General features: G+C 39.4%; 3 protein-coding genes across 3 annotated transcripts in view; 1 reads left to right on the top strand and 2 right to left on the bottom strand.

Moving 5' to 3' along the window:
• Positions 1 to 7,557, bottom strand: part of LOC115622757 — a 29,823-nt gene extending 22,266 nt beyond the window's left edge. The window contains exon 1 of the mRNA XM_030516811.1: positions 6,853 to 7,557. The gene's annotated coding sequence lies outside the window, so the exon portion shown is untranslated. The remainder of the gene's footprint in view (positions 1 to 6,852) is intronic.
• Positions 7,558 to 7,740: 183 nt separating this feature from the next.
• On the top strand, positions 7,741 to 8,628 carry LOC115622907 (probable 28S ribosomal protein S26, mitochondrial). The gene is made up of 2 exons (XM_030517030.1): positions 7,741 to 8,027; positions 8,090 to 8,628. The coding sequence occupies exons 1-2, from the start codon at positions 7,819 to 7,821 to the stop codon at positions 8,568 to 8,570; spliced, it is 690 nt and encodes a 229-aa protein (XP_030372890.1). The 5' UTR covers positions 7,741 to 7,818; the 3' UTR covers positions 8,571 to 8,628.
• Positions 8,629 to 9,225: 597 nt separating this feature from the next.
• On the bottom strand, positions 9,226 to 11,064 carry LOC115622849 (DNA-directed RNA polymerase III subunit RPC4). The gene is made up of 5 exons (XM_030516931.1): positions 10,714 to 11,064; positions 10,257 to 10,639; positions 10,125 to 10,199; positions 9,644 to 10,059; positions 9,226 to 9,581 (listed from the first exon to the last, which is right to left on the bottom strand). Exons 1-5 carry the CDS (start codon positions 10,971 to 10,973, stop codon positions 9,366 to 9,368), a joined length of 1,350 nt encoding a protein of 449 aa, XP_030372791.1. The 5' UTR covers positions 10,974 to 11,064; the 3' UTR covers positions 9,226 to 9,365.
• Positions 11,065 to 11,473: the final 409 nt, after the last annotated feature.

Raw genomic sequence — 11,473 nt, forward strand, 5'->3', positions numbered from 1 at the left:
GCTGCTGCTGCTGCTGCTGCGGTTAACATTTTGTTTTTTTCGCTGCCTGTTGCATGCGTGATACCTGCGCTTTGGGGGCTTTGTGTCTATGGCCGAATGCAAATACCCGCTCAGCCCCACCCGCTCTCTTTTCCAAGCAAAAGCTGACCACGCAAGTGTGACGTGTTCCCGTGTTAGTTGTTGTTGTTGTTGTTGTGTTTGGTGAACCAAAGCAACCAGCGCTCGCTCTCCCTCTCTCCCGCTCGCTCTCTCTCTCTGCATTCTATTGCTATGCACACATTATGTAAATACGTACTCGTATATGGTAGAGAGGAGGTAGGAGGCTCTGGACCCGTAGATAGAAAATACAAAACACAAAATTCTTCATTTTACATTTTGGGTTGGGCTCTTTTTTCAATTTCTTTTTTTTTTGGAGAAGCGCAGCGGGCCAAACAATAACAACAAACTAGAGATGGGCACGGGCCGGCTATTTTCGGCCCGACACGACACGGCCACGAAATTAACTTTTAGAAACACGCACGCGCACGCACGACGAAAATTTTTCTTAACACGGCCCAACACGGCCCAACACGAACTTTTTATATATTAAATATAAAAATTAAAAAAAAGAAAAATATATATATATGTACATAAACATTACAAATTTTTATTCAGAAAGATTATCTTATCAATATTTGAGCTAAGAAACCGAGTACGTCGCTCATTTAAAATATGTCCAGAAGTGGAAAAAACTCGTTCGCTTGATGCAGAGCTGACAGGGATATTGAGTATATGCCTTGATAATTGCCTTAGCATTTTAAATTTTGTTGATTTTTTCCAGAATGTTAGCACACAAATTCCTGGATCAACAACACTACTTATATAATCATCTATTTCAATATCCATTCTTGACCTGTCCAATTTAATTTTTTTTTTAATTATTAGTGTCCAAAAATTCTGAAAAGTCGTGTTGACTATTGGGTGCTTCGTTTTCTTATTCAAGTGTTAAATCGTTATTTAAGCTATCATTTATTTCAGCTAGCATCGATTTTAGTGTCAGAATGACGTGCCCCTTTTTATCGGGACTTAAAAAGTTCATTTCCTTAAAAGGTGGATTCAAAAATAGCCCCAATAAATGAACTGTGGTTGGTTCAAAACGTTTTTTTTAAGAATTTAAGGTTAGATTCTTTAGTTTTGTTATAACAGCAGAATCGACAACGCCCCAGTCGCAGTGGTTCTTCAGCTTTTCAGACCACAACGCAAATATAACAATTGTTGATTCTTTTTCAGAACTAAGCTTCTCTGAGCATTCTTTAAATGGTTTGAGAAAATTGAATAAGTCATGCATCAGGTCAAAGTCAATCCCTGAAATACGTTTTAATTCATTTTTTTCCAGTAACAAATGCTGGATTTCTAATTTAACATCATAAATGCTATTTAGCATAATATAGATTGAATTCCATCTTGTGCTTACTTCCTGTTTTAAAGTTTTGCTCAGCTTGCAATTAAGCTCTGAATGTTTAAAATATTTTACCAATTTTTTAACTAAATTAAGATTGTGACAAGAAAGCCTTTTGTGGTGGCTAAATGCGGAAACAACATTTGAACCATTGTCTGTTATTATGACACTACTCTTAAGACTGTTTCGTAGCTCATATTCATCAAGTATAGAATTGACTTGTTCCAAAATATTAGATCCTGTTTTAGAAAGTACAAATCCTTTTACACCTAACATAGCAACTTTAAGTTCAAACAAATCTGTAATATAGTGGGCACTAAGACATATGAAAGTCCGCTGTGTATACATATCTGTCCAAAGGTCGGTGGTAAATGCCAACTGCTGCTTAGCGAGGTCAATCTTAAGCTTAGCTCTTATATTATCATATGTCACAGACAAAACTTTTGTTGATAATGAATTGTCTAAAAATGTATTTAGCTTGTGTTCTAAAATATGGGCAAACGCTAAAAGTAATCGAATTATCGATATATTTACCCAACATTCGTTTTTTTATTACTTTAGTTGTTCATTTTATTTCGTGCTATGTTCGTGTTCTTTCGTGTTTCTTCGTGCGTGTTTTGTCGTGCCTTTTTGGCTCAACACGAACACGCACGGCCACGCACGAAATCGGAATTTACAACACGAACACGCGGGCCCACGCGTGGCACGAAGTGCCACGACAAAAAACACGGCCCGTGCCCAACTCTACAACAAACACAACCAGTTTGGTTCTGTTTTTATTGTTGTTGTTTGGGGCTGCATGTAACGGTGCTTAACGTCACCTACTTTTTTTTGTAGATAAAATAAAATGCCAGACTGTGCGCTTATGTGTGTGTGTGTGTGTGTGTGTGTGCGTAACTGTCAAACCGGTTGAAAAATTTGTGCATTGAAAACGAAATGATTTTAAAAACGAGGCTTTTATAACGCCTGCGGCGTATTGGCCGAGTTTTTAACTTTAAGCCGCAGGGAAGCATTAGCTAATGATTCTAACGCATCATGTTACTGTCCAGAATATTGTTCCACTTTTTCATTGTGTTTTGGTAACAGTTTACTGCAATCTTTACACACCTCGTTCGTTCTCTTGTCGTCCACAACTAACTTAATTAGCATATTTCGAGTCTTTGGAAAACATGTTCAGTAACCTGAGCGATAAGACGCTTCGACGTGCTCATTTCCATCTTTCTTTTATCTCCAACATACACATACATTTCTTTTATATATATAAACAAAATACGCGTGCCATGGCCAATATGCAGATGCCAACTGTGGGCTTTTAAGCCAAAGTGCCAGCTACGGCTTTTTATGTTCCCTTTAGAAATGCTTGTTGTTATGGTTGGGACAAAAGTTAGAAACGTTGTCTAAGTGTCTAAGCCACTTGTTAGCAAACGGATTGATGTATTTTGTATGCATATATTTTGTAGGCATAGCTTGCACGAACTGCTTACATTTTTCAATAATACACAATTTGAAAGAACAAGAAGAATCTAGAATTATTTTAATCATCCATTTTTAAGATAAGTCAGTCTTAATATGATTTTAGAATAAATAGGCAATACATATCTTGTTTTTGGTCTCCCTGGATTAAGCTGTGATCCCAACATTCTAGCAGGCTTTCGCTTTTAAATCGTCGTTTTTATTTACAAGGCTTCTCTGTCTTCTAACTGCTCTTAAGTTGCCTTAGCTTTTCTGTTCCTTGGATACCAACTAGGAACTATTTTCCATTTATCTTTTCTATGCGCACAACTGACTACGCTTTGTACAAACTGTTTTTTCTGACTTGCTCTGAACAGAACTTCTTCTGCCTCTTTGAAAAGTCTCTCTATAACCATCTTTGGATAAATCTCCAACGACTGGCAAGCTTCTGATTAGAATGAAGATATTCGACTTTATTAAAAAATAGTTCCATTTCAAACACTAAAACTGCAACAAAAACAAAACAGTTAAAAACGCTGAAAACACGATTTGTCGTGGCTTAAACACTAAAAAGTTTTCTGCAGATTTTAACTTCCTGTAATCAAAGCTTTAATTTCAATAACTCATACACTTACTGCTGACCGAAAACTATAACTCAGAATCATGATAAATGTGGCCACATGCAGCAAAGTTCTGCCACAGCACGTATCATCCACTCACTAATCGTGGTCTTATCAGCATCTCATTAAAAATTCAAAACATTAATTAGAAGCGCAAACGCTTTACCTTGGGGACCCACGCAATCGCGAACTTTTTATAAATTTACATAGTTTTTGAGTTAGTACTTGTAATGGGAGAGTACACAGACACATCCACCCACACATACACTTTGGAAAATATTTATGCAATTATTATTGTACAGCAACAACAACAACAACAATACCAACAAAAACAGCCGCATTTGCAAGTGCAACATTTTAAATGACTTTCAGTCACGGCAAGTACCTTGTAATAATAACAGTGGAAACAACAACAGTAACAACTGAAAGGGGTCGTGGAGGGGGAAGGAGGGGGATGGTGGGAAGGGTCCGCGAATCTAAGTTAAATATGCAAACTTCGCTTGCCAAGCAACCCGAACCAAAAAAAAAAAAAACAACAAAAATTAGCAACGTGATAAGCATTTGCCATTTTCTTTTCAGTTTCGTCTTTTTATTTTTTAACTGCCGCTGCAGTTAAACTGTAAAAGTTAATTAGCAAATGGTAGTGCAATTAAAAGCCAAGTTTGTTGTTGCAACTGCCACCTGACATTTACTGGTTGGTTGGATAGTTGGAGGGGCTTGTTGGCCAAGCAAATGTGTCGCACTGCAGTTGCCATTTGAATATGTAATGTGTTCCAAAGCGATTTGTCTAGCTAAGGGACTTGCAACCAGCCAGTAAGCTTATGCGCTAAGCTCCGCAAAAGATTGCCAAATGTGACGTCATTAATGTGTCTGAGCACTAATGCTGTAAAACGCAAATGAGAACGTTTTGTTGTAACTGGAGCTGATTGGCACTACTTACCTGTTGTTGGGAAAAACAGACGCAGTCTTTTTGAAACTCAACAAAATGGAGTACAATTTTATAAACCCAAGATGCCTAGAACTTATCAATATCAATACCAAGTTTGGTCATTCCAGCTCTAATACTTTCCAACATTCTTGGGACAGACAGACAAAACCTGTCTTGTCATTCTGATCAAGCATTTATTTAGGGGGAACAAAAATAAATAACATAAATTAAACTCGCGACTAGTTTTTAACTAAATAAATAAAAATAAATGAAAGTTATTGATAAAGCAATTTGAAAAACATTACAAAAGAAAATTAAGAACCACAAATTAATTGAATTGAATAATAAATACATATTATAAAATATATAACCAAGTTATTAAACAGGTTATAATAAAAAAAAAAACTTTTAAAATATTTTTTAATATTATTAAATACAAATAAAGAAACAGAATTTTAATTTCCACCTAGACTAGTGATGTGGGTCCAAAAATAAACATAGAAAATATAACATCGATGCATCGATTTAAAATATATATTTTGCAAATTTTCAAAATCGGTTCTTTATTACAGTAAATATATTTAGGAAACTTAAAAAAACGTTCATTTAGCACTTAATTTTACTGCATTTCTTATGTTTAAGTATTCCAATCAGTGGTGCAAAAAAGTTTAATGAAAATGAATTTCGCTCATAAAGGAGTTTTTCCCCATTTACTATATATAGCTAAAAAGTTAAACTAAGCTTATGAATTCTTTCTTGCTGGTAGTATTTTAGGGTATTATGTTTTATATTTGAAGCAAATATATAACTCAAACATGCAGCTTGTTGTTGTTTAGCGTTTGTTAATTCTCTTACAACTTTGTATCTTCTTGGCGGCGTTTTATTTGCCCTAAGGACATTTGAATTGATATTTCCAATGCTTAGAGCTTATCTTAATTAAAGCTTAATTACATCGCTAACTTAGTCCGTTGATGGAGTGTACAATTTGTAATGCTTTAATTCAGACTCGTGTGCTATTATTTAAGTTTTAGATTGGTAGTTCTAGGGTGCGTTTCTGCAAAAAAAAAAAAGATAAGCGGATGGAACTCATCAACCAAACTTTTACTAATCCAAAGAGACGTATTCAGGCATACCAATGCATACAACTACAAGTACATACATACATATGTATGTACATCTGTATGTGCTAGCCTTATAAATTTCGCACAGGTGCGAGTGTTTCTATTTCTGGCTGTTTAGCGGAATGTCAGCTTGACACGCAAGGCAGCTGGAAAGGCCATATACATAGATAAAAGAATAACAAAAATAAAAATAAAAAATGCTGAAAGCTGGAAGAAAATTTAATTAGCAACTGACTCTTGACGTTTCTAAAATTCGGGTCAAAATGGGCGCAGTTCTAGAATTTGTCAATGTCAAGCAACTGACCTATAAAAAATATAGAACTGGGACTAAATTGGTGGGGGAGTTACAGGCGAGTCATAAAAGCTGAAATGCCAAAACATCGCTAGAACACGCAATGGTTTCGAACGCTCAATGGCTCACTAAAAGGTTTGGCTTGTCGCTATTTTTGGACAATTTTTTATGTATTAGTCGGCCAGCGAGTAAGCAAAAATCCAAACCGCACAAATGTTATAAAAGTTTCTGCAACAGAAAGGCACGTAAACATTTTCGCTTGCTTTGCATAAAATTTGCAAAGTTGTCAAGTGTCAGCAAATATTTATGTCTGTATATATATTTTCCCCTCCAGACGTGGAATGTGTTGATGCCAGCGTCTTTGAGCCAAGCTGATAGCTTGATGGCCAAGTGGGCGCAGGTGGGAGTGGGCTGTTTAGTTTTAATTGCTTTTCAGAATACTTGTATGCCGAGTGAATCATTTAGAATCGGCGCACTCATCAATGGTTAATGGTTATTAACCTGCATTAATATTAAGTTTTACTTAATATTTAGTAATATATTTTAATATATAAGTTCCCCTCTTTATATGAAGTCCCGTTTACGACATGTTGACAGTCTCATTTGTCGATAGATAAAACAAACAAATAGTGCAGAACAAACTGAACAATCAATAACAAATGCGGCACATAAAAGTGAATCAACAAGTGTATGAAAAGTATTTAATAAAACATTTTAGCAAATATTTGCAATTCCATGCAGTCCTATCTGTCGGATAAACAAAGAAATAAAAATAGTGCAGAACAAACTAAATAATCAATAACAATTTAACAAATGCGGCACATAAAAGTGGCTTAAAACTGAATAAAATATTTAAAATAGTATGACATATTTGCATTTCGAGCAAGTTTTTCTTAACATACACATTAAAACGACTCAGAAATTTTTAATGCAAATAAATACAAGTAAAATAAACAAAAAGACAAGTCAAAGTCACAACAAGAACAACAATAATAACTAACCTGTACAAGTTTTGCGGCAAATGATTTCGCTGTTTCTTTCGCCTGTGCTGCCGTTGTACTTGTAGTGGTGGGCAGCGCTGCTAAAGCCGCTGGCTAACCTGTTGCTGCCGCCCAACGCCGGCGTTGGCGTTCGTTGTGTCGCTTATGCTGACGTTGACGTTGACGCCGACGTCAGAAGTCAAAAGAACTTCGACTTAAAAGCTTCTCAGCGCCGCTGCCTTCGCCGCAGCCGCAAGCGCCTTTTGCATGCGCAAAATAAAAAATTAAAAAAAAGCGACTCGCCACTCACACATACATCTGCGCAGACAGGTAAGTAGTGAGTGGTGGCAGAAGAGCAGCAGCAGCAGCAGCAGCAACAACAATGAATGATCGTAGTCGTTTAAGTTTAAGCTACGCTGGTATTGGTTTTAACATTTATTTGTGTGTGTATTCGCCTTAACACTTTTGCAAATAAATTTTAAATTGGCGAATAAAATGCTTCACTGCCGCGCACGTTTTGCTCACATTGATTTATGTATTTTAAGCACATTTTTATGTTTGTTTAACTCTTTGCGCGTTCGTTTCCTTTGCTCCTTACAATACAAGATGGTCGGCTAGCTGCCGCTTTCCGGCCGTAAACATTTCAAAACTAAGACAGGGTCTAGTACGCTAAGCCGATGTGTGTAACACACAACGCAACCACTTTTCAAACCGCAACCGCACACGTCAAGCTTAAAACGACAACTAAATTTGAAAGCTGCCCACTTATGAGGATTTTTTGTTGTTAATGTTACCAGACCGTGCCAATCAGCGGTTACAGAAAAGCGAGCATGCGCGATGTGGTATTGTGAGTGCTGCCATCTGATTGGCCGTTGCATACCAACGAGCTTTTGTCAGTGACCATCCGATGCCGTAACAAGACACATTGTCCAAAAGAAATCGACTGAATCGTGAATTAATAACAAAAAACTTATAAATCATAGGAAAATGCTGCGAGCCAGTTGCCAACTATTAAGTCAGCCAGGCGTTAGTGCCGTCAAAACAGGCAGCACGAACTTTGCACTCGAATTTGTGCGTTGGCGTCGAAAGCCGCGCTGGTTGCCGGTGGCTAAAAGTAAAAAGTTCCGAGTGCCCGAACGCAAAAAGCAAACCGAGGAGGAGCGTGTCGAGTTATTGCGCCTACACAACATTTACAAGTGGGTAGCAGCCATGTGACCGGCCAGTGGAACGGTAGGAACTAACTTCTAATTCATTGCAGAACCCAACTGCGCTCCGTGCGTCAATATCTGCGGGAGGAAACTGTGCGCCAACAGGAAACCTCGACGATCGACCATATAGTGTTCACGCCCGAGCAGGAGGAAGCGGCATTCCAGCGCTGCTTAGAGGAGAACGCAGCATGGAATGCGACCATTGCCGCTGAGCGTGAAGTGCGTCTGAAGAGGGAACGAGAGGAGAAGAAGGCATATGTGCAAGAGCGCTTGGAGGCGGCTCTAATCCGAGAGGAGGAGCGCAAGGAGCAAGCCAACGAGAAGGTGCGACGTGAGAAGGAGCTGGCGAAAACATTCATCTCGCGCGAGAACTTGGATGTGGCAATTGAAACGGCGCTCGCCAATCCTGTTGACTACAATTTCTCCATTGACTTGGGTGGAAACATTTACCGTGGGCGTGGCACATTGCCAGGCGGCTCGGAACCACCAGCAGAAGCACAACAGCAACAAAAGCAGGCAGCCAGCAATTAATAATTTGTTATTCGTTGAACACGTTTTTGGAAATAAACGAAATCTATAAATATTGCAATTCCTCCAGATACAGATGGCAACGGAAATTGCAATCAATATCGCTATTTAAGAAGCAAGTTTGTCAGAACGACACACAATTGTTTAAAAGTATGACATAAACAAATTGTTACTTCCAATTTGTGTACAAATTATTTGCTTGTCTGACCGTAGCTTTGCTTTACAAACTTCTTTAGGCAAGTAAGAAAACCCACTGAACGAAGTGTGTCGACAAATAAAATGTTGCTACACATAATTCAGTTGCAGCTTTTACGGCAAAGGGCGTTAGAAACTATTTCCTCGATGTTCACATCTCAGTTGGCAGGGAGTCGTATATTACGGGACTCGTGAGTCAAATTTCAAGTCATTACTACCTCAAAAGAACCTTGGGGATTGGTAAAAACATATCTATCATAATGTTGAAACGCATGGTGAATAAAAACCTGAAATCAAGTTACAGAGCCAGAGAAAACCCTATCCAGTTCCACGCCCTAACGAAGTGCAGGCGGATGGTTATTCAAAAATACAAACTCACTATCACTGGTATGCGCCTAATTATCTCCATAATTGGGTCACACTAAGAACCAACTGATAAATTAAATTAGTAATTACAATAATGTTTATCCCCAAGGATTCAATTTTTTGATTATGTATTTAAATAACTTAAGTGTAGGATGCATCGCTATATACATTAATTTTTTTTCTCACATAACTAAACACCATGCTGGGACATCTGGGAAACATCTAGGAACAACTATGCTATGTGCTATTGGCGCCATTGGAGGTCGGCATCGCTGTTGCTGTCGCAGCTGCTGCTGCTGTTGTGCGTAACGAGGGTGTTCGGCGCGCAGCTGCCTCTTGCTGCTTAAATAGATGCACCCAGTCGGGCGTAGCTTTCAATTTCGCCTGAATGGGTCCCAGATTTATCATATCACCACTACGTTCTTCGCGATTGGCGGTAACGGACATGAGTTCCTGCCACAACAAAGATTAAGCCATTGTATATGCCCATGAAGAATATAATTTCTGCCGCTCACCTGGAGGAACCCCGATTCCAGACCCATATCCAGATCGAAGCGCGTCTCGCCTAGCACCAGTTTGACGCGGCCCGAGCGATATCGCAGAATTTTGCCTATTTGACCCTCCTCCAGCTGCTTTAATACGCTATGCCTGGGCGCGGTCGATTGGTTGCTCGTTGCGGGACTTGCGGGCATATCCGACGAGTCTGGCGACAAACCTATATCTTTTTTCGAGTCTTCTGTGGCTACATCGCTGGGGTCATCGCTGACACAAGGCAACACATCCGGCAATTGCATAAGAAATATTTGGGACTGTGGTGCATCCAAAAAAGCATTTATGCTGCATGGATACCGACCGTACTGAGGAGGTGGTGTATCTGGTTTGCTCGACTGAACGTACAGATTCTGCAGTCGCTGAGCAACCGCAATGGGATCTGTGAAAAGTAATTAATGTATTAAAATCGATAAACAGTTTGAGATGTGAAGTTGTTTGTGGTACCCTCGTTGCTTGTGCTTAGATCTGGTATGACCATTGCCTCTTGCTTGACACTGGGCTTGTTGGTGCGCCAAAGGCCTGGATAATGGAAAGAACTTAGTAGGTTTATTTTATCAGTGAGTTGCAAACACCCACCTTCGCTCAAGATTATCGGTTTGAATGCCACATCAGTCTTATCAGCCTCAATTTCATTATCACTGCCGAGCCTCGAATCCTCATCGTCGCTGCTGTCCAGCAATTTCCTTGCATGCTGTTGCTGCTGTGCCGACTTCTCGTCCTTTCGTTCCGCGCGTTTTCGAGTAATGGATACTTCTTCGCTAGCGCGTCCATACACCGATCCACTGCCAGTTGATTTTCGCAGATGCACAGCACCTGCGCCCTCCGAGAAAACGCCCGCTGTCTGTATTAATGTGGAGCCGCCGCGACCGCGGCCAGCTGCCGCATTAGACCCGCGACCGCCACGCCCACCACGGCGAGCGCCACGCTCTGCCGTAAAATCTTTCGAGGTCTTCACATTGCTGTCATAATCATAATAGAGCACGATCTTAAGGATTAGGAGCTTTTAACATGCCGGTCATTACAACTTGCTTACGTGTTTTTGTTGCGGACCACATTGAGATTGGGTGCGAAAACCTTTTTGTTGCCGCCCGCGCCCGCTCCACGACCTCCCAAGGTTAGATCACGGGCAGGCGTTAATCGAGCCATTCCATTCAGCATTATCGTGTTTATATTAAGTGGTGCTGTCTCCAACGGTGTGCTCTGTCGCGTCGACGTTGCAGATGTTGTGTTGTTGCTGCTGCCACTCCCACTGTTGGCGGTCAAACGTTTGGCTGGCATGACCAATTGTTGCATCGCATTGTTGCTAGCCAACAAACTTAAAGTACTTAATTAATAAATTAACTAATTGTCCTCTCTCTCTCTAAAAACTCAATTTCATTAAATCGTGAAGCGAATACAAAACTCGCTGTCAAATTGAGGTTATTTAGTGTGTAAAAAATCCCAAAATGAACACATTGTGCCAGTATTTAAATACCGGAATCATGTGTTTTTAGTCAAGCTGCGTGCGTGACAAAAAAGCGTGACACGCATGTTCGAAACCAAATCTTGGCAAGATGTAAAATTAAAATTTCTAACGTTTGTTTTCAGGATTTATTTTGAATGTGGACAAATTAGTATCGTGATTGTGGTGAGATCTGACGCGCACAGCTCTACACTGCTGGCTGCACATGTTGACAGAAACAACTAACATTTATATTGCTGCTTTAAATAGTTTCATAGAGTGCACAAGAGCATTAATTGCATTAAAATCGACTGAAACAAAATGAAATTGGTAATTAATATACCAATTACTT

The sequence above is a fragment of the Scaptodrosophila lebanonensis genome, unplaced genomic scaffold, assembly GCF_003285725.1.
Source record: "Scaptodrosophila lebanonensis strain 11010-0011.00,11010-0021.00 unplaced genomic scaffold, SlebRS2 tig00000043-arrow-pilon, whole genome shotgun sequence".
In the NCBI taxonomy this organism is placed as follows: domain Eukaryota; kingdom Metazoa; phylum Arthropoda; class Insecta; order Diptera; family Drosophilidae; genus Scaptodrosophila; species Scaptodrosophila lebanonensis.

What these genes read in the sequence shown, in the direction of transcription:
- LOC115622849 (XM_030516931.1), bottom strand. Translation starts at nt 10,973, where the DNA reads ATGCAACAATTGGTCATGCCAGCCAAACGTTTGACCGCCAACAGTGGG. An exon ending in GTGGTCCGCAACAAAAACAC is followed by an intron (nt 10,640 to 10,713) that starts GTAAGCAAGTTG and finishes TGATTATGACAG; the next exon opens with CAATGTGAAGACCTCGAAAG. An exon ending in ACCGATAATCTTGAGCGAAG is followed by an intron (nt 10,200 to 10,256) that starts GTGGGTGTTTGC and finishes TCCATTATCCAG; the next exon opens with GCCTTTGGCGCACCAACAAG.
- LOC115622907 (XM_030517030.1), top strand. Translation starts at nt 7,819, where the DNA reads ATGCTGCGAGCCAGTTGCCAACTATTAAGTCAGCCAGGCGTTAGTGCC. An exon ending in CGCCTACACAACATTTACAA is followed by an intron (nt 8,028 to 8,089) that starts GTGGGTAGCAGC and finishes AATTCATTGCAG; the next exon opens with AACCCAACTGCGCTCCGTGC.